This window comes from Nothobranchius furzeri, chromosome 19 (genome assembly GCF_043380555.1).
Source record: "Nothobranchius furzeri strain GRZ-AD chromosome 19, NfurGRZ-RIMD1, whole genome shotgun sequence".
Taxonomy (NCBI): Eukaryota; Metazoa; Chordata; class Actinopteri; order Cyprinodontiformes; family Nothobranchiidae; genus Nothobranchius; species Nothobranchius furzeri.
In genome coordinates this window covers 13,364,563-13,387,469 of record NC_091759.1, presented here as the reverse complement: position 1 = coordinate 13,387,469, position 22,907 = coordinate 13,364,563, and the positions used below count along the sequence as shown (strand labels likewise).

Below are 22,907 nucleotides of genomic sequence, written 5' to 3'. Positions count from 1 at the left end.
GCCTTCAGATTGTGACTTCTGCTCGAGGTCAGCGACCTGCGGGAAACTTCAATGTGCTCTCTGGTCCTTATCTCTCCCTCCCACCTGTCTGTCTGCAGCTGGTTGATGCGCCATACTGGCAGCTCCCGTTGGAGGCTTCAGGATCCCACCCAACCCCGCCTCCCCTTCGGACTCTGATGTTTTGTATCTGTGCTGTTTGTGCTTCTATGTTGAGGAGGTTTTTTTTTGTATAATAGAATTACTCCCCGCTGGGTCTAACTCTGCTATGCCTTTTTTTTACCTTACCCCCAATTATCCTCATGTAACTCCCTTTTCATCTATCTATTAAGGTAGCGCGACTCATGTTGCGAATGACCGCAGTCACCAATTCTTGTCATGTGTCTTACCCATGTACGTCTGATCTCTGAATTGTGTGCACTGAAACTCAATTTCGTGTCTCTGTATGTCTTGCACATGTGGTAGAAATGACAATAAAATGACTTTGACTTTGACTGATATTTTCAATGTGGTTTGCTTGGTCCCAGTGAAGTCCACGTGCAATAAAGACCAAGTTCACTGAAAAATAATTTCTTACTTATTATTTCTTTAATATGATTGATCATTCTGTGTTTAACATGCAGGCTGAATGTAAAATAATTGTCTACCCCTATTTCCTGCCTTAGCTGCTGATAGAAAATAGACGGGGAAACGCTTGGATTTGAAAAGCCAGTCAATTGCATATCATAGTTTCAAATTAGCATTCATGGACTCACCATCTTGGCTCGAGACAGGGAAGGCTGTTGTTGATTTCACATCCAGGAGAGAGCAGAGCACGTCTTGCCTAGCAGAAGTTAACCATTAGCATTAGCAACTCCACAACATAGCAAAACGCCTTGAGGCTTGTGTTACTTGTGGAGAGAAAACATCATGTTACAAAGAAAACAGCATTAGTGGTAGTCATGTTGCTGTTACTCAATCCGAGGTGAGATATCAGAACATCAGGAAGACTCCCAGTCTTGCCATCTTCTGCTCTCCTCTGCTCTGGCTAACTTTACTTCCTGAATCAGGAGCGAGAGAGCTTTTTTTTTTCTCCACAACGATAGACTCACAAGGCATGTATTCCTACTAGAGACCGCTGCAAATGTATTGAAAAAACAAGTGAACTTGGTCTTTAAGAAATATTCAGAAGAACATGTCTGTGTTTATCATGCCCCTTAAGCATGCTGTCTCATGACATCTGTTTTTCAGAGTGAACTTCAATGTTCTGCACAGTAGTGACAAGCGAGCTGCTCACTTGGGGTTTTTGTCAAGCGTGTGCACAAATTTCCAAGACATTAAAATCAGACACATTTGAGATGCTGCTTGTCAAGCCGGAGAGAACATTTTGCATCTTAGTGGATTCAAGACGGATGGAAGAATTTAATAAGACTAGGATAGAAACACAATATTATCCCAGAGATAGATGGAAAAACAGTCAAATTTAAAGACTCTGTCATCATTAAAAAATGTGGAAATAAATTCAAGAACACAAACATCACCTGATTTTTATGTGTTCATACTGAAAGTAATATTTTATGTTTTTGAAGAGCAGGTTCAATGAGAATTTTGTAAACAATATTTCTGATTATAATCAGTTTGAGTTAATTTATTTCCTGCATTAGCTTCTGATGACGAGACGAAAAAGGCACTCAGTTCAGAAAAGCCTGACAGATCTATGTACGTCACAATGCCACATAGCATTCATGGTCTCACTCATTTCGGCTCACGGAGGAGAAGCCTGTAGTTAGTTTAGCATCCAGGAAACACCAGCAAACATCTTGGCTAGTAGTAGCTGCCTGTTAGAATTAGCAATACCACCACACGGCAGAACTCCTTCAGACTTGTGTTATTAATGGAGAGAAAACGTCAGAGTTGCAACCAGAAACAGTCTTAGAGTCAAGTTGCTGTTAGCCACTCAGAGGCAAAATGTCCAAATATCATAAAATAAGACTCCAAATCAGCCGTGTGAAGCTATTTTCTCCTCCAGCTCACTTCTCCATCATCAAATTGGTGCACCTGAGCATTTTTCTCCAGAGAACAACATACAAGGCATTCATACTGTACCTACTAGAGACCACTGCAAATGTATTATAATGTCGAATGCATTTGACCTTTGAAGTCAAATATCTCAAAAAGGGTCTCGTTTGTGATGAATAATTGAAAAAAAGCAGCATGCGTACCTTTACATTTTTGTACAAACAACAATCAGGTCGATCCAGTTTCAAATACATGGAGCAGGTAGTTGTGTAGGGGGTTTGGGTATTTTGTGTGCAGCCGGAAACATAATAACATAAATTTGCATGCAGTGCTTATCAGGGATGAAGAAGAGAGTGTTTATATTTGGGTTGATCCTCGTGCATTTGTCAAACCACCCAGTTGGGTTTTAGCAGCCTAAAGACTCAGCACTGCAGAACTCAATAAATCCATGTAAATTCACATCTCACAAGAAAAACAAGACACTATAAAATTCTAACCAATAGAGCCGCCAGGAATAGAAGCATTAATGCAGCAACTCTAACACTCGTGCAGATTTATGAGAGTTAAGTGTTCAGGCTTTCTCTTTGTAATTTATCTGATCATCTGAAGTTCCCGGTATGCTGTATAATACATATATCCTTCAATTTTCTTTTTAGTTATTTATTTATTAGACTTTTTAAGAAATTACATGGCAAAACCAGTTGATTGCAGAGTGCATCAACAAGGCTTAAAAAATATACAAGTGAATTTAAAAACATTAGAACATTATTTATTGTAGAACATTGCCTTTGAGATTTTCAGGAGAAGTTATCATAAATAAATGAAAACACTTTATCCACTTAATCAAGCCTGTGTGGGCAAAAATCATAAAAGGTGTGGCCTAAAACATTCAGTGATTCAGTCATCTTTAAATAGCTAGTTAGAGTTGGGTAGTAGTGTGGCTATATGGTATTATAGGTCATCCAACAGTCATGAAGATATACTATTTTACTTCTAGCTATATAGTAGTAATAAAATAATATTGCTGCTTGTGACCCCCCGGGACAATCCTCTGCGCCTCTCGAGAGGGGGCTGGGGCTTTTCTGGTTACAGTCTCCCTGAGGTCCATGCCCTCTGGGGCAGCTCCTGGATATCTGGGACTTGGAGCTCCCTCCCTCTCCTAGACACCTTTGGGAGCAAAACTGTGGCCCCTCACACTCTCTATTGGACGCTCCTATAGAGAAACCTTACACATACAAGCGCATGTATGCACAAAGGTGATCACATGGTGCTCTTTTAAGTATGGACTTGGATATTTTCAACACGTCTTCAGGCTGCGGTTGGCACTAAATGCACTGTGATTTATTATTGTGTGATCAATGTTTTGTGTATATATATATATATATATATATATATATATATATATATACATTTTAATATATTTATTAGGTTCACACAGTGATAGCTTGCTCTTATATATATATATATATATATATATATATATATATATATACATTTTAATATATTTATTAGGTTCACACAGTGATAGCTTGCTCTTTTTGTATTGTTGTGTGCTCCTTTTTTCTTGCTGCAGGTCTAGAAACAGACTCTTGTTCATCATTGATTGTTGGTTTTTGTGGACCCCCCCCCCCCCCCCCGGCCACCTCTTCCTTTTGTCTCTTTGTTTCGCTTTCACCTCTGTCTCCGTGTGTGTTTGGAATTAAAAAGCATTCAAAAAATACCAACAATAAAGATTTTAGTAACAGGTGTGGCATTAAAGCAGAAGCTTTGATGCTCCACCTGAGAGTAAATCTGTAAGGCTTGTTACCTGCATTCAGACATTAATTCTGTTAGCTTCACAGCCGAACAGGATGCGGGAGAAAAATATATATAATATGATATCATCATATCTTTAATTTCCCTCTGGGATTAATAAAGTATCTTTGATTGATTGATTTGATTAAAAATAGAAACTGATTCAAATTGTGTATGACGAGGGAACTTATAGTAAACTCTTCTTATGGTATTGTTCTAGCAGTAATTTTCTTTGTTTTGACACCTACTGTTTGAGAAAAGTATTGCAGAATGTATAACATATTTCAGTGTGAACGCACACCTTTTCAAATTTTTAAAAGCATTAAAACGTGGCTTGTTGTGTACAAAAAGGTATGAGAGACATTCTAGATGGAAACAATAAGAAAATCTTGATTATTGTCACCTTTTTGAATGAAAACAATTGGATTTAATTGGATTTCAAAAATGTATATTGTTGCAAATAAAAGTCAACATTTCTATGATCGTCTCGTCTTCCTCCGCTTATCCGGGTCCGGGTCGCGGGGGCAGCATCCCAATTAGGGAGCTCCAGACCGTCCTCTCCCCGGCCACCTCCACCAGCTCCTCCGGCAGGACCCCAAGGCGTTCCCGGACCAGATTGGAGATGTAACCTCTCCAACGTCTCCTGGGTCGACCTGGGGGCCTCCTGCCGGCAGGACATGCCCGAAACACCTCCCCAGGGAGGCGTCCAGGAGGCATCCTGACCAGATGCCCAAACCACCTCAACTGGCTCCTTTCGATACGGAGAAGCAGCGGTTCTACTCCGAGTCCCTCCCGAATGTCCGAGTTCCTCACCCTATCTCTAAGGCTGAGCCCGGCCACCCTACGGAGGAAAGTCATTTCGGTCGCTTGTATCCGCGATCTCGTTCTTTAGGTCATTACCCAAAGCTCATGACCATAGGTGAGGATTGGGACATAGATCGACCGGTAAATCGAGAGCCTGGCTTTCTGGCTCAGCTCCCTCTTCACCACGACAGATCGGCTCAGCGTCCGCATCACTGCAGACCCCGAACCAATCCGCCTGTCGATCTCCCGATCCCTCCTACCCTCACTCGTGAACAAGACCCCGAGATACTTAAACTCCTCCACTTGAGGTAGGACCTCTCTCCCAGCCCGGAGTTGGCAAGCCACCCTTTTCCGGTCGAGAACCATGGTCTCAGATTTGGAGGTGCTGATCCTCATCCCAGCCGCTTCACACTCGGCTGTGAACCTACCCAGCAAGAGCTGAAGGTCAGAGCTGGATGAAGCTAGGAGGACCACATCATCCGCAAAAAGCTGAGACGAGATTCTCCTGCCATCAAACTCGACAGACTCCACACCACGGCTGCACCTAGAAATTCTGTCCATAAAGGTATTGAACAGAACCGGTGACAAAGGGCAGCCCTGGCGGAGTCCAACCCTCACTGGGAACAGGTCCGACTTACTACCGGCTATGCGGACCAAACTCACGCTCCTCTGGTAAAGGGACTGAATGGCCCTTAACAGAAAGCCACCCACCCCATACTCCTGGAGCGTCCCCCACAGGGTGCCCCTGGGGACACAGTCATAAGCCTTCTCCAAATCCACAAAACACATGTGGATTGGTTGGGCAAACTCCCATACCCCCTCCATCACCCTTGCAAGGGTATAGAGCTGGTCCACAGTTCCACGGCTAGGACGAAAACCACATGGCTCCTCCTCAATCTGAGATTGAACTATCGGTCGGACCCTCCTCTCCAGTGCCTTGGAGTAGACCTTTCCAGGGAGGCTGAGGAGTGTGATCCCCCTATAGTTGGAACACACCCTCAGGTCACCCTTCTTAAAGATGGGGACCACCCCGGTCTGCCACTCCACAGGAACTGCCCCCGATGACCACGCATTTCTATGATTTAAAACAAAAACACTGAACATAACTCAGACATGCTCTGACATTGCCAATCGGCAAATGATCACATTTCCAAAACTGGATGAGTTTGTAAAACCAGAGATTTCTTAGAAAAATAAGGAATAAAAGAAAAAAAGAGCTAGCAGAAAATTCAAGGACTGTAGCCACTGAACACCAAGTTCTGCTTTTCATAATATGAAAAAGCAGGCTTATTGCTAATAAAATACGACCATCTGACCTGATCTGATAAAACAAGTAATCAATTAAAATTATAATTTTGTTTATTTCCCCATAGTCCCTCCCATGGTCTAATCATCTATACGAGCCCAGAGTGTTGACCAATAGAGTTGCAAATCCACAAGAAAAAGCTGTCATTGGCCCAGTTCCGATACTTGCACTTCCACCCTTGTACCCTTCAATGGCAGAAGGTGACCACGCCCCTTTTGCATCCATGTACTGCACTTTTCTAAGTCAGCATCGATGGAAATTTCCAGCAAGGGTATTACCCACAATCCATTGCGGTGTGAGAATTTTGAGAAGAAGGCAAAGCAAAGGCTCAAGTGCCTTTTCTAAAACTGTGTATTTCAAATGAAAGAAGGTAATTTTAAGATGATTCATTATATTTATTCATGCTCTGAGTGTTTTAGACGAGAATTAATGTGGACAGCAAAAAATATAAGTTTAGTCAAATAATTGTTGGCTTGTTTGGCATCCTTGCATGTGTCGCTCCTTGTCCCAATTTGGCACACTTGTGTACTACGCACTTGAAGCGTACCGCACACCTCCTCTGAGTGGACTTCACAGAAGATGTAAGGTACAATTGCGAGTATTGTGATTGGGCCAATCAACAAGAATGTGTCTTAGTTCCCAGCATGCACTGCAGAGTGACAGTCATGCCTCAGTTATTTTAGCACACCAACCTAGCTTGAAAACTACCTGCAGTGAGTTAATGTCAGCCTGTAAAGCTAACTGTGGAAGAGATAGGATGGGAACAAAATCGGCCATAGTTATTCAAATTTCTGAATGTCCTCTCCTTGATCACGTCACACTGCAGACCCCATTAAAATACATTTTAGACATTTGATTACCCAGCTAAACAAATCTGGCAGGTTCAAAACACAATAGGGGTTAAATTAGATTTAGCTTGTTAAAATATTTAAAACGTTGAAACACTCAGAAGCTCATTTCTAGACACGCAACCAGTGAAGCCCTGAAATTCTAAATCCTATGTGCTCCATTCATACCTGCGTGGCTCATCTCTCCAGCCCTGAGGCCTGATGGCAAATAGGGCCTTCGGAAGACCCTCTAGGCCCAGTCCAGACAGGGCCGGTCCCACAGCAAACCACATGTGACTTGGCCCGGCTTGACCCGCTGCCCAAGCGGCCCGGAAGATCAGCTCAGCTTCTTCCAGGGAGCAGTAAAGCAGACGCACCTGGTGAGAAGAAAACAGAACCAGGAGCATGATGGAAACGGCACAAAACAAGACTTTTTTTATGTAGTTGCATAATTTTACTCCATGTTTTTTTTCTCAATAATTATAAATATAATTTTCCAACAGCAAGATAAAGTTTTTCACTTCAACATTCGTGCCTCCAAGTTGATTTAATTATTTTTAACACAGCACTTGAGTAATGATGGATCTCTGCCTATGCACGTTTTCATTTTCCCTTTCAGTTTTAGGAGTGTGTGAGTGTGTGTGTGTGTGTGTGTGTGTGTGTGTGTGTGTGTGTGTGTGTGTGTGTGTGTGTGTGTGTGTGTGTGTGTGTGTGTGTGTGTGTGTGTGTGTGTGTGTGTGTGTGTGCGTGCGTGTGTGTGTGTGTGTGTGTGTGTGTGTGAGGATGCGGTGGATGATGAGGGTACTTGAGATGATTGCTCAGAGGAAGCTCCTGAGCAAAGAGCGTGTGACAGATTGGGAAGACAATCGGCGAGGGTATAAAAACTGAAATCAGTGAAGACTGCAGTAAGAATCACAAGCAGTACTGTCAGCAGGAGTGTGATGTTTTGATCACATGCTGCGCGTTCACTGCTGTTCCTCACGTCGGAGAGGTTGGCCAGATGATGCCGATCCTCCCACTTGAACGACAGCGGATGGAATCGAGGTCGGCGTGAGTTTGTTGCAAACGCTCAGCCTCCATCCATCACATGCTCCAGGCAGTCAGCATACATTTAGACTCCTTTACATATGAAATCTTCATTTCTCAAGCTTAGACGATGTCACCATGTGATCCATTTTTTTCTTCTTTGCTCATTCTATGACGGAAGGGACTTTCCTCTTTTCTGCCACCCTTCACAGAAAGCAGTTATTTGTTAAAATCTCATGCAATCAATCACTTTTTTTTAGCACAGGTGTTTCGTAATTTCAAATGATGGATGTCTCATTTTGGATATCAGTTAGATCCCTGTGGGTCTTCATATTTTATTTTCACATCCCAGGATAAATTACAGCAAAAATACTCAAATGTGTCCAGCAAGCAAGCTCTTTATGGAAATCAAGTTTAAATGTATATTTGGTGCTTTAAATACATTTTTGTAACAAATAAATATTTCTAAAATGTTACAGAGTTTTGTTAAGCTAAAATCAACAGGGATTTGTTTTTTATCGATGCTAAATTAACTAAAGATTAATTGATGGGCATGACTAAACAAAAAATCCTTTGCCTATTTAAAATACTTAATATCTTGTTTCTTTTAGGATTTTCAGTAGTTTCATGTTTGGGCAAGGTATTACATCCCAATTACCATTTTCCTTTTTACGTTGATTTGCTTTTTGACAATTATTTTGTTTATTTGCAATATGGATGAAGGCAATACGTATGCGTAAAGAAGAATGTAGATTATATGACTTTTTCTTTTGTTAAAGGTGTGGTTTACTCATTTATTCAATACATTTGCAGGATTATTTAGTGTAAATTAATGTCTTATGAGTCATTAAAACATATATGTTGCTCCAGTTCTGAAATGTAGATGTTTACTGGTGCAGAAACGGGTTGAAAACTGCAGGGTTGCTCATTTTTATTAATGATGTGCAAACAGCTTGCTTCTGATTGGCAAACAAAAGGTGTTCAGCCATGTTACAGAGTCACATTGACCAAGACACGTCCCGCTCTTTCCCCTCGCTGCAAAAAAAAATACATTTCTGTGGGCAGGTGTGAGCCAAGGTGGGCGAGGCCATGAATGCAAACTCACAGTGTGACATAGATATGTGAGGATTTTCAAATCCTAGAATTTCACCGTCTTATTTTCTGTCAGAAGCTGATGCAGGAAATACAGTAGGTATAGGAGATTGTTTACATGTTCAGCCTGCATGAAAAACTCAAAATGATTGATTTATAATCAGAAATAATCATTAAACATGTTTTTTTAGTCAACCACACCTTTAAAGTGGGTCTAAACTCTTTAGTTCAATAAATGTCCTTCGGTCTCTAGCATGAACAATTTGGTAAGTGGACTTCGTGTTTCCCAACCCTGGTCCTCAGGGCACACTATCCATGTTTTCCATGTTGCCCTTTTAAACACCTGTGTTTTCCTGCTACCATGCACCTGACTTAAGTAAATGCACGATTAATAGGCATCTGTAGCACTTGATGTCCTGAGGAGCCAGTGTGCGGAAGCAGAGACATTGAAAGCATGCAGTACAGTTTGGAAACACTGTTCTAGGTAATCTACCTCCTTCTAGGGTTCTGAAACCCCCCAAGGCAATTCAGAACATAATCAGTCATTCACCAATGCACACACACATTCCCACGCTGATGGCGACAAGCTACACTGTAGCTACCCTGCCCTGATGTGCACTAACAGGAGCGAGGCTGCCAAACATTGGCACCACCAGCCCCTCTGACCACCACCAGCAGGCGTATGTGCTGGGCAAGTGTTACGTGCAACACATCATGTTTAATCTCCACAAATGCAACAAGCCTGAAGGAGTTGCTAATGCTAAAGGTTAGCTTCTTCTAGCCAAGATGTTCTCTGCTCTTTCCTGGGTGCTAAACCAACTTTCCTGTCGTGAACCAATATGGGTGGGTCTATAAATGTTGATTTACAGGTGTGACTGGCTTTTTCTGAGCTGAGAGGTTCGCTGCCTATTTTATACCAGTGGCAAATGTAAGGATAAAAAAAGCAACAAGACATTCCCACTGTCAAAAGCAAACAGAAGCAAATCTTAATACTGAATGAAAACACAGGAACAATGATGATGAGTTCAATTGTACCGTGGTTTTAGGTGGATGCTTTATTGCAGTTCAGTTTGCCCCAGAAAATAAAAGTTTTTAGACAAAATCATTAAAAGGACTTTAAAATGGTATTCAGATTTGAATTTATTATTTTTTTAATATTAAAGTAAAACAGGAAAACTTTTTAACTTTACACATAGTTTGATTTGGTTTGTTGCCAGTTTTCTCAGGCCAGGCCTATGTTTTAAAGCAGTCATATACAGGAAAACAGCACGTTTACTCATTAGCTTACTAGATCTAAACCATAATCAGATGTCTGCATTATGCTAATGGACGAGGGAAGCTTTGAAGTAAAATAAATGGCCCATGCAGTACTATAGTCTCCTGAGTGCTATGAAGATTATGCAGTAAAGTATGTAACATTAATAATACTGAACAACTGAGACACTGAATTGTCAAGCTGTGAATGCGGGTTTTTTTTTCAGATGCAGAGACAATTTGGGGCCAATGAGGCCAGATTTTAATATCAAGTGTGCATAATAATTTGTTCAGATCCCCATATGGCATGTTAATGACGCAGAGATAATAAAGAAGCACAAGATCTAAACAGTTAGACAAAGTAGAAACCAAACACCTCAGCTACAGCCTTTCATCCATTTTTAATTATTGAAGAATGGACCGAGTTAAATCAGTTATTCCAACATCAAGTGAGAATGAGTTTGTGTAAAAGACTTTTCTGTGTAGGTAATGTGAAACACAACTTTGCCAACACCAACACTGCACACGAAAGATTTTTGTTCTCTACTCCAAATTCCACTCCAAATTATCCAAAGGTAGTTGAACAGAGGACATAGTGCACTCAAATCTAAAGTCTCTTGGTGGACCTGTAACCTGTAAAACCTAATTTTCTCCTCTTAAAAAGGCCAAAGAGGAACTTAGTGTTTGTTTACAAACTTCCCCGCCTCCATACTTCCTGTTTCTAGAGCCAATCATAATTTAGTCTGTGGGGTTGCCAAGTTTGTGCCAACAACGATGGTGTTTATAATGCGACACCAGATGGCAAAAAGCAGCAGCATTGTTGGATTTTTTTAGCCAGTAATAGGAGCAGCCATGGTATCTTTTTGTTTTACTATATAAGGAAGGCTAGAGGCTAACGTTGAGCTAACGTTGAGCTAATAATGCTAACAGTGAAATAGAAGCAAACAGTCAGCTCTAAAAACTCTCAAACTACTTTTATCAGTTACCAACAACTCAATATTCCAGTGAAATGTATTTATCTATGTATCAACTCACTGTGTATGACTCGTCATTGCTTGTCATCTAAAATGCTCTGGTATTAAGCCAAAGCTGGCAACAGACATGAAACTCACGGAATGGAAGTGAGAAAGTCACTTTTGTGCTGCAGTACCCAAATTTGACCACTGGATGTCATTCTAACTTCATTCTTACATGTTGCACCACGAAGCTGAGGGCACAAGGCAGAATTTGTCCACTGTCAGTGATTCCTAGTTGCACTCATCTGCACCTTCTCAGTGGCCTAGTGGTATGAGTGTCTACCCTGGGAGTGGGAGATCACCGCTCAAATGCTGGTTAGGGCATGCCAAAGACTTTAAAAACAGGACCCAATGCCTCCCTGCGTGACCTTCAGCTTTGAGAGATTGGACTTGGGGGTTAAACTACCAAATAGTTCCCAAGCGCAGCCACTGCTGCAGCTCACCGCCCTCCACGGGGATGGGTCAAATGCAGAGATGTAATTTTATCAGCATTTGATGGTACGAAAGGGACTTTAGTTGGGGGGCATTCGTCATGGCTAGTTTGAATAAAAGAAAAGAAATCGGCTGGTGTGTGAGGGAAACCGACCTGACTACACCTCAGGTCCATTCATTCAAACATCCTTCCTTCAATACTTGTGGACTCCTGAAGCTGAATCTTTATGCATTTGTGTGGTGTGAACTGTATACCCAACTGTAGTGCATTACGAATTTAACAAAGAAAAAAGAGAAACTAAGATACAGGAAACAGCTTTGGAAATTTGGAGTTGGGATTATTTTAAGGTTCTTCTAATGGTTTTAAGTGTCTTAATGGTCTTGGGCCTTCTTATCTATCAGAACTGCTTTTACCATACGAACCCTCGCGGCCTCTGCGCTCCTCTGGCAGGCGTCTCCTGGTCATCCCTAAAGTCAGGACACAAACTCACGGCGAGGCGTCCTTCCAGTATTACGGCCCTCGCCTCTGGAACGAGCTGCCGGAGGACCTCAGGGCCTCAGAGAACAATCATGTTTTTAAGTCCAGGCTCAAGACCCATCTTTTTAGGTTAGCTTTTATCTAAATATTTACTACAGTTTTATTCCTTGTTTTACATGATTATATTTTATTACTTGCTTTGCATGTTCTATATGATTATATTTTAGCATAGTTTTATTATTTAATATTATTATTTTACTGTCTATATGATTTTATTTATTACTTATTTTCTAAATTTTGTCATTTATATTAGCTCTTTTATTACATTTTTACTCATTTTAATCCAGTGTTTCCTCTGTAGGGGCCCTCTGCCCCGGGGGCGGTGGTCGACTGTAGCTTCCTGGGCGCTCTATAGGTAGTGTTTAAGTGGAGGTGGGGGTCTATTCTCCCCCTCCAATGAGCACCCTGACTTAGTGTGGAAGACCTGATGCTGCCGGGCAGACGGCTCCTCTGATGGCCTTACCTTACCTTACCTGGCTCATCTGTACTCAGCCAAATATAATTTTTACTTGTGTGTGTGTGTGTGTGTGTGTGTGTGTGTGAGTCTGTGTGTGTGTGCGTGTGCGTGTGCTTGCATATGTCTGTTAATGTTTTTAACCTGTTATGGGAATCTGGGGTCATTTTGTAAAGCACTTTGTTTGAAAAGCGCTTTATAAATAAATTTGATTGATTGATTGATTGATTGATTGATTGATTGATGAAAAAACAATGCCAAAAAGCTAGCGAGGTAGCGCAAATATTGAGTTAGATATTTTTTATACAATAAAATTCATAACCTTCCCTTTTCTGAATTCCTCTCTAGATTTGAATCTTTGTATTCACACCAATGCGTGGCCTTAAACCTTAAATAAAATGATAATATTGAAAGTATTTGCTTCTCTTTTATTCAAAAACTGACCAATAATACAGTCTTAGAAACCAATAGACATTAAAATATGCTTTTAAATACTGGAAAAGTTAGATTTGAGCCAAAAACCACACACACATTCATTATGTTGTCTGATCATTACTCATCTTTTCCCATGAATGATTAGCTGAATGTCTAGACTCATTCACAAACTAACACTGCTTCAAAAGCATCAAATTTTCTTTCCACAGGTTCATGCATCCATGTATTATTGCTGTAAATTTAAATAGATGATGGTGACATTCGTAGCAGGACACGGCATTATCTAAAGGGTAACTGAGAGTAACAAATGCCTGAACTTGGAGACTTTCCAAGAACTTCCTCCATCCTTTACAGTCACTTTTATTTTGGTGCTGGTGTGGAGGTTTAAGGAAGCACTTTCTGGGGCAGATGTACGTGAATGTGTCTGCTGCATCTATTAGTCTCTGTCATTCTCCATTAACTAGTATAAATGCTTTGAGTTTTTGAGGTATGGCATCAATTAATTGAATGCAGGCTCATTTTGTCCATCAATAAATCAATAAAAATAAATAAAATAAAGTTTTTGAATCCTACAATTTCCTAATATAATTCATTTTGACATCTACATTGCATTTAACCCCCTGCTGTTTGACAAGTTATGTCCCTTTTCATTAAATTACACCACGTTCTCTCTGGCCTTTATTGCCCTTTCTTTATTGCCTTTCCCCCCCCCTCACAGATTTCATTTTAACAAAAGTCATTTTATGAGAGAACAGCCAAAAAATGAGTTAAAAAAATTAGAAGAATTTTTTTTTTTTTTTTTTTTCAGAATTAGTACATCATAAAGGAGCTAAATCTTTCCAAGTGACCTGAGTCCTTGTTAAACCCTCCCACTGTCTTCATGGGTGACACCACGAGGAAAGTTGACCATTGAGCAGGATTGATGGTTTATCCCTTGAGGTCCACGTGGCAGGGGTAAGATGGTGCTCACTCCTCACCCCTGCCACATGGACCTCAAGGACAAACCATCAATCCTGCTCAATGGTCAACTTTCCTCACGGGGTCACACCCATTAGGACAGTGGGAGGGTTAAAAATAAGAGTTGGAGTGGTAAAATTTAAATAATTTCTTCTTCTCTGTCAAACAGTAAGGCCAAGTGAGATGTTTGTTTTGTCTTAATGATCAGTATTTCCTGGCCATCCCTTTTCCTGCACGACTTCTCGAACAAACTTTCCCCTTCTATCCTATTAATTATTAACTGGGGTTATTATGAGTGAACATGTACACACATACATACATATATATATACATATACATATATATATATATATATATATATCCCTCCACAGGTGGTCTTCTCCTTCCTAGCTTGTGTCCTCTACCAGAGGCCTGGGAGCTTGAGGGTTCTACCCAGTATCTTCGCTGTTCCTAGAACTGCACTTTTCTGGACTGTGATGTCTGATGTTTTTCCTTAGATTTGCTTTAGCCACTCCTCCAGTTTGGGGGTTACTGCCCCGATGATCATGGGCACCACCGATTTCTTACAAGCAGGAGACCGGGGTTCAAATCTCGGTTGCGGCAAAAATACCAACTTCTATTGTGGGCCCTTAGGCAAGACCCTTGATGCTATTGCATACCATGATGAAAGAAACTGGGGGAAAAAAATGTGGCAATACCAAGTGATGCAACATCTGGAAAAAGGAGCACAACAAACTAGAGAAGTACCAGGGCCTCAAGGAAGAACTTGAGAAAACCTGGAGTGAAGACATCGGTGGAGTCCCGTGGTCATCGGGGCACTCAGGGCAGTAACTCCCAAACTGGAGGAGTGGCTAAAGCAGATCCCAGGAAAAACATCAGACATCTCAGTCCAGAAAAGTGCAGTTCGAGAAACAGATAAGATACTGCACAGAACACTCAAACTCCCAGGCCCTCGACACAGCATTTAAATTTTATCTTACATTCACAGCAAAAACCTGTAATGAATACCAGAGCGATCATAACTGATATTCTCTTTTCCGACATACTCACTTGGGCTTCGTTGTCTTTAAGCAGTCGCTTGGTCCGTGCCCCACCAGGGTCATCCGTCACGTTAAGAACCACCACGCTCTTCTTCTCCCAGCCAATGAATGAGCCATCCGTCATCCCTTCCACCATGGCCAGGAAGTCCTCATAGCCATGGTGACGGGTGGTTACTACAGAGAAAGATGTCCAGTCGTATTCTTCAAGCACTTCAAAGATCACCTCAAGCTGGAGAATTGTGGAGCAGGTGAATTGGAGGTAGATTGAGCCGCTCTCCTGAAAACAGAAATGTAGATCACTTTAAAATAAATCCATATTAACGTTATTAAAGCACCCATTACTTGTCCTGCTCTGGTTTTGAATGCTTGCATCTTGAATAAAGTGCACATTTGTGAACTTGGGCATAATGGGATAGTTTATGATTACTGCTAGTTATATAAGAGGACATTTTCATACAGTAGATGCCTCAGCAACTACTTGGTGTTCTCATTAATTCCATTTCTCTTCTTTGCACTGTGTCCAACTGATTTAAGTTTTTCTAAGAAGAGAACACTGAAAGGAATGACGCAGACTGTCAAAACAGTCCTTGGCTTTTGAATAAAAGCTTTCAGTGTCAGTAAAAGAAACATTGATGGCCTTCCTCTCAGCTGCAACAGTCATATTTAATTTCAGTAGACGAGCTGTTCACCGGATGAAAGGAGAATTAATTTATCTGTGTTCTCTGCTGTTCCAATTTAGATAAACATGAATAAAGTATTTAAAGTAGCTTTCCGGAGTTTTCTACTTTCAGACATGATGTATGGTTTTTCAGAAATCCGTAAAAGTTATTATCGTATCATGTACTGTGATATAATGTAAGCAATACGTCTTTTTTTTTTTGCCAAGCACATCCCCTGCCCCGCAGAGCTCCGTGCAATAGGAAACTGAGCGCCGACCAGAACTAAACAATAGCCTTAGACTACCGCTTAGATGCTTCAAAATTAAAAAATACCTCAGCTGATGCAGAGTTGATGAACTTTTCATGGACACGTAAGTCTTTAAAATATAAATATATGAAAACACAGCATGACATGAGAATAATGCTTGTAAAACAACGTGTTTTAGCTCGGTTTGTCGGCTACAGAAGCACATTTATAAACAAGAAACGTGAAGTCACCATCTTAACAAAACAGAGCGACATACTTTCTGTGTGATATGCTTGTCAGCCACTAGATGGTGCCATCGGATAAGAGAAATACTCTGAAAAGAGACTTTAAGTGACATTTTCTATATGCGCTGATTGTTTAATCACTAAAATAAGACATTCCTTGTACCAGTATTTTTATCGCTATTTTTAGGGTGCCAGTGCATAAGCATTGAAACACTGTCATTGTCAATTGGCTTCTAATCATCTGTTTCAGTCAGTTTTTTTATGTGCTAGTCCTAATGCAGCTTTGGAAAAGCAAAGGAAAATGTGTGGCTCAATTGGAAACAATATGCTGTGATTACTGGTAGCATTAATTTATGCAATGTAGAAGAAATTCAAACATCAAAAACAGAATCATTTCCATGTGTACGATGCACACAACACAAAAATGAAAATCTATTGTTCTATAGAGCTCTATAGCTCAGGCCTATTACACAGTGAAATATCATCCAGACTTAAAATAGGTCAAGGACCATTAGGCTTTACTTTTACACCACCACATTGTATGCTTTGAGATTTTTGGAGTTTTTATCAAAGAATATTCAATTTGGTGTGCTGATGTCATGCACTCTAACCTAGGTTTTCCACTGGATATGTTAATAGACATGTTTACCTATGACTTAGACTTAGATTTAGTTCCTCCGGCGCCTACTGGCGCATTGGGCGCAAAGTAATCGCCAGTGAGCTCTGTCGGCCGCGACGGCCTCGGCTTCATCCCATGACAGGTTCACGGCACGTAGGTCTTCGATAAAAGTTCTGCGCCATGTGATTTTTGGCCGTCCTTGTTTCCGTTTTCCGCGTCCTGGGGTCCACAGCATGGCCACTTTTGGTATGCGTGTTTGAGCCATTCGTAGCACATGGCCCCCAAACCGAAACCGTCGCTCTGCCACGACCTCAGCGAGTTGGCGTGTTCCGTTTGGTGGTGGATCGCTTCATTCGTGATGTGGTCGAGGTAGGAAATGTGTAGGATGCGCCTGAGGCATCGTTGTTGGAACGCATTGAGGCGCTGTGTGATGGCCGCTGTCGACCTCCATGTCTCGCTCCCGTATATGGCGGTTGGAATAACGATCGTGTTGAATAGGCAGATTTTTGTTTGTAGCCCGATGGACCCAGACGCCCAGACTGGCTGTAGCCGCCGGAACACTGCCGCTGCCTTTCCAATGCGACATGTGACGTCGCGGTCCGTGCCACCATCTGATGTGACTATGCTTCCCAAGTAGGTGAATTCATTTACCTCTTCAAGCCGTTGTTGGTGGCTGATCTGAACCACTGTGTGTGCACCGGCATAGCCCACTCGCATCACTTTGCTCTTCGCAGCACTGATCCTCAGCCCTGCTTTCCCGGCTTCATGTTCCAAGGTTGTTGTGAGTTATACAAGGCCACGTTGTGTAGGTGCGAGTAGTGCAATGTCGTCCGCAAAATCAAGATCCGCTAGCTTCGTGTTGCCCCATTGGATGCCTGGGTCGCCTTTATCAAGCATCCGTCGCATAGTGAAGTCCATAACGAGGAGGAACAGGAGCGGCGACAGGACGCAACCTTGTCTGACTCCCGTTTCGATCGCGAAGTATTCCGTCAAGCCGTTTTCTGTGCGTACGCAGCAGCGAGAGTTGTGGTACAGGCTGCGGAACAAACCGATGTACCGTTCCGGGATGCCGTATACTCGAGCAATATCCCATAGTGTTTCACGGTGTATGCTGTCGAAGGCCTTCGTGAAGTCGATGAAATTGATTGAAAGCCGCTGTTGGAACTCTATTGTCTGTTCGATAATGTTGCGGAGAGCAAATATCTGCTCTGTGCATGACCGGCCACTACGGAAGCCAGCCTGCTCTTCACGCAAACGCTCCTGGACGGCCCGTCGTAGCCGATTTAGTATCATAAGGCACATGACCTTTCCAGGGACAGAGAGCAGCGTAATGCCCCGCCAATTGTTGCAGTCAGAGAGATTACCCTTCTTCGGCAGCTTGACAATGACGCCTTCCCGCCAGTCCTGTGACACTTGTGTCGTCGTCCATATCGCGTTGATGAGGTTGGTGAGGACTGCAATCATGACTGGTCCACCATGTTTGAGTAACTCGGGCGCGATCTCATCGGTGCCAGGGGCCTTCCCGCTTTTGAGCGTTTGGACTGCCATCTTGACTTCATCGGCCCTAATAGGGCCCACATCCACAGGAAGGTCAGCTGTGGGTTGTAGAGCATCCGCTGGGAGCAGCTCCATCGGCTGTGGCTGATTAAGGAGTTCTCGAAAGTGCTCGGCCCACCGTTGGTCCTGTTCTGCTGGCGTTGGCAGGGTCCGGCCGTTTTTGTCTTTCACGGACACACCTTGCCCGCTGGGGGACCCAGCGAGCTCTCGTACAATCTGGTATAATGTTCTGGTATCATTCCTGTCAGCCGCCTCTTGTGCCTCCTCGCCCTTGCGCTCAAGCCATGCACGCTTGTCCCGGCGGCAACTTCGCTTGACCTGACGGTCAGCATCCCTGTACCGTCTCTCAGCTACAACCCGTGCCTCGCCCATTGTGGCGTCACGGAGTTCTTTTTCATGTCGCCGATGGTCGATGAGGTCCCAAGTGCCAGCGGTGATCCAGCGCTCTCGATGCCGTCCACGCCGTCGGCCAATCGCAGTTTCGGCGCTAGCCTTGACCACATCTTGGAAGGCCACCCAGCTGCTCTCAGGATCATTGTCCACATAGGGGATTTCGAGGGCGTCGAACCGATTCTGGAGTTGGATTTGGAACGTATGGGCTGTGGCGGCCTGTTGTAGTTTGGATACATCAAATGGCTGTGGTCGACGTGGTTCCTTCTGTGTGCGGCGAAGGCGTAGCCGAACCTCCGCCAGTACAAGGTTGTGATCTGAGCTGATGTCAGCACCACGACAGGAACGCATGTTTAGTAGTGATGATCGCCACCGTCTGTTGATGCACACATAGTCGATCTCGTTCTCCACCTGGCCGTCCGGCGATCGCCACGTCGTCTTGTGTATTCGTTTGTGTTTGAAGAATGTGTTACCAATGCGGAAATTTGAGGCGGCGCACAGCTGCCTAAGGCGGTCACCATTGTCGTTCGTTCTTGCCGCTGAGCCATGTGGTCCGACGACATCCTCATAGCCATCTCGATCTGTGTCCAGCTGTGCGTTGAAGTCACCAAGCAACAGTGTAAGGTCGTGCCGGGGGAGAGCATCCAGCTCGGCTTGTAGTTGTGCATAAAAGGTATCTTTCGCCGTTTCATCCGCATCTTCCGTAGGCGCATATATTTGCACCACATTGATCTTGACATGGCGCGCTTGTAGTCTTGCTGTGATGATCCGGTCTGACACTGGCTTCCAGCTCAATAGTGATGTAGCCGCTTTCGTGGAGAGTATGAGGCCCACGCCTCGGACATGGTCGTCGGCGTGTCCCGAGTAAAGGACAGTTTTACCATCGCTGCGCAGCTGGCCGGAACCCGTCCAGCGCATCTCACTGATTCCAAGCACATCCAGTTTGTAGGTGTCGAATTCCCTCGTCAGTTGTGCCAGTTTTCCGGTTTGGTAGAGCGTGCAAACATTCCATGTTGCGATTCTAGTCCTAGTCCTTGCGTCGAACGTGTGGCCGTGCATCAGGGGCTGGGCAACCCGAGGGCTTTCCCCCAGTCCCGTCATAATGAAACGACCTCCGCCGTCGCGTCCAAATCCAGGTTGCTGATTATGATTTCTTTGCGTTTCAGTAGCGGCTTGATTTTTTACAGGGTGGAATTGCTAGCCCCACGCCCAACCCTCCTCCTTTCTCATCCGGTGCTTGGGAACCGGCAATGGCGGAGTTGTTTACCTATGAGTTCAGTGAAATGTCCCTTGCAGCCAGGAGTGGTTCAGGTGCAAATCGGCAGTGAAAGTGTTCCACACAGCCGGTCCCACAAACTCTCGAAATCACAGGAGAATTGCAACATCACGCTACCCTGACAAGCCATCCTATATACGTACATGAATACATAGTCTGGCCACGACCTATAGGGAAGCCCAGTTGTGGGGTGGAATCTACGATTGTCTTTCAAACTATCTCTGCAAGCTATTGGACAATGAACAATGTGACATACTCACCCCTACAGATGTTGGTCAGCGAGCCAGTCTGCCATACACTATTGAAGAAGATGCGAATACATCCTTTTTCTAAATAAAGAACTTAAGTACCTCTATCTGCTCATGACTCAAAGAAAAGTCTTTGTCTAAATTGTCTAAAGACTTTTCAAACGAGCATCTTAGTTGTTCTGCTCAATCGGATCATGTCAACCACCAAACCAGTAGAGCGCTGTGATTGGCATGATACAAGAATATTCAGGCCTGCTGAGGTTCCAACAGGGCGTTGCTAGACCAACACCTATGCAAAATCGTTTTGCTTCTTTCGGTCTAGATTTCTAGGCTAAGATCACGCATGATTTTGGCAGTTCACAAGATCAGCGAGATGAAGGGCAGCATGTACCCAAGAGGTCTGCAGTTTATTTTCTGTTCTTTTTCCCTGAGCCACAGAGGTTTCACAAGTACTGACATATTTTTTTCATTAAAGAACAGGTCACCCCTACCAGAGTCTAACTCCACTCCCATTTCCTGTTTGAAAAATACGCCATAAGCAGGCATTGCCTGGCAGACCGAGAGGGCGGAGCCGCTAACAAATACACACACAGGGGCCGTGTTCGAGATGAGCCAGTTCTGCGCAGATTAGATCACCGGTGATTGGCGCTCAGTGCTTGCCGGTTAGATCTGTGTCCGACTTGACGCCTTGCTCTGACGTCATGCATATGTAGGCAACGATAACCTCGTGAGATCAAGGCGGCCACAGATTTTGGAGCAAAGTGCTGCAGTTGCTCACCACTGGCTGCAAAACCTAGGGGATGAAGGGAAATGCCTGGCTCTCACCTGATCTAAGATCTGATTGGTTCATATTCTGATCCAAACATCCGGTAGTGGAATGTGAAATGTTAATTGGTCGCTTGTATTCTGTAAATCATGTAACGTTGATGATAACTATATAGGACATAAAGAGAAATGTGATTTGTGTTCTTTTGTCACATTTCCTATGAGCACACTGAAGCTACAGCTGATAAGCTTTACTTATTATTACAGTCAGGTCTCCATATACAATATATGATATCCACAAGCATGTGAGGATGTGTTTCGGTTGCTAACAGGCACCGAAATTAAAATGATAAATTAAACAAGTATAAATGCTAATGCGATATCTTCATCCATTGTCACCCGTGAGCTACATGTAGGGAAATCTGTCCGACGTAAACGCCGGCTTTCAGCCACTCCCACTGCTGGGTCCGTCTCCTCTCGTCTGTTTTCCAGGCGAGGCACTGCTCAACTCGAACAAGGCCAGGCTCTCAGTGGCATTGTGACATTATATGGTACCAACTAAGGTCATAGGGTACTTCTCAGCCAATAGCGATCGCAGAAATTAAATTAAAATGTCGTGCAGAGTTTTTACCTGAAGAGGGCGCAACTCTTACTGTTTTAGGCAGAATATTTAAATTTTAACTACGATGCACTAAAGGGCCAAATTATTGACTACCCATACCTACAGCACGATTAGACACCAATTTAAACAGTTTATCAGCAAAAAAAATAAAAAAATGTTGATTTGGGGCTGACTTGCTCTTTAAGAGATTGGAAATTTCTTATTTTACACTGCCTTTGTATTTAACGTCCTTTCTGGCCCGATCAGAACTGCTGAGATTGTTCCAGAAGCAAAAAAATAGACCAGACGAGTACATTTAGTGGAGCAATGCAACACTATGCTTTTAGGATGTGTCCCAAAATGTACTGCTTCATGACCAATGGAAACATTCCCAGTGACTAAAATGGTTATGTTGCTTATTGCTGCTTATTACGCTTCGTGGACGTTACGTGACTTACAGCTTTGCCTGAAAGTCATGGTAAGTCTTTAGTGGTTTGAAATGTTCCCAAACTTTTTTTCAGTAAAAAGGTCTTCTACAAACTTTACACTTGTATTACAGATGAAATATCAAGATGTGTACATTCTTTTTAATTTTAATGCATCATGTTGCTAAAATATATGCCTGTTTTCAGTTTGCTTTATTTTCTCTGGCACCATTCTAATTGTCTTCATAAGCGTGCTAATTTCATTTCTATCATCTTAAGCTCAAAACATTATACTGTTCATTCTCTGAACTAAATGACTAGTCAGAAGGAGATTCTTTTAACCTTTTATCATCAAAGGTTTAAATCCATGTCCATACGGATGATCAAAGGGAAAATGTCAGAGAGCATTACTTCACCCTCTCATGTCGGCAGGCCTCACCTACAGTGATTCTCCACTGAAGTAGGTCAAATATCAAACCAGCAGCCTGATTCCCAATGCAACCCTGTCTACGTTCTCTAACCCAGGTGAGAGGAGTGAAAAAGGGAATATACTTCAAGTAAAGGTTGGAGCTGAAGAATAAGCAAAATAAATAAATAAATAATAAAATAAAATAAAAATTGATAAAAAAATAACACAATTTGGTGTCTTTTTAGAATAAGAAGCTCTAATGAGTATCCTAAAATATCACCAGAAACAAATTAAAAACCTGATTTTATTTCTTTAGTCATAGTTTTAAAGGAAGGGGAACCACAAGATTGATTGATTGATTCTTGATGCACATAAGAAAAAAAAAATAATAATAACACAAACATGACTCAACATCCCAACGGCAATTATTACTGATCTGCTGGCAAATGACATCGTATTCATGATAAAGGACCTCGCAGATACCCAAACTGCCTTT

At 42.7% G+C, this 22,907-nt stretch overlaps 1 protein-coding gene across 1 annotated transcript in view; it reads right to left on the bottom strand.

Annotated features, from left to right (window-relative positions):
* grin2da (glutamate receptor, ionotropic, N-methyl D-aspartate 2D, a) overlaps nt 1-22,907 on the bottom strand; it is a 341,018-nt gene that overhangs the window by 152,421 nt on the left and 165,690 nt on the right. The window contains exons 4-5 of the mRNA XM_015973318.3: nt 14,981-15,247; nt 6,916-7,103 (exon numbers count right to left, since the gene is read on the bottom strand). Coding sequence (XP_015828804.1) covers nt 6,916-7,103; nt 14,981-15,247 — 455 coding nt within the window. The remainder of the gene's footprint in view (nt 1-6,915; nt 7,104-14,980; nt 15,248-22,907) is intronic.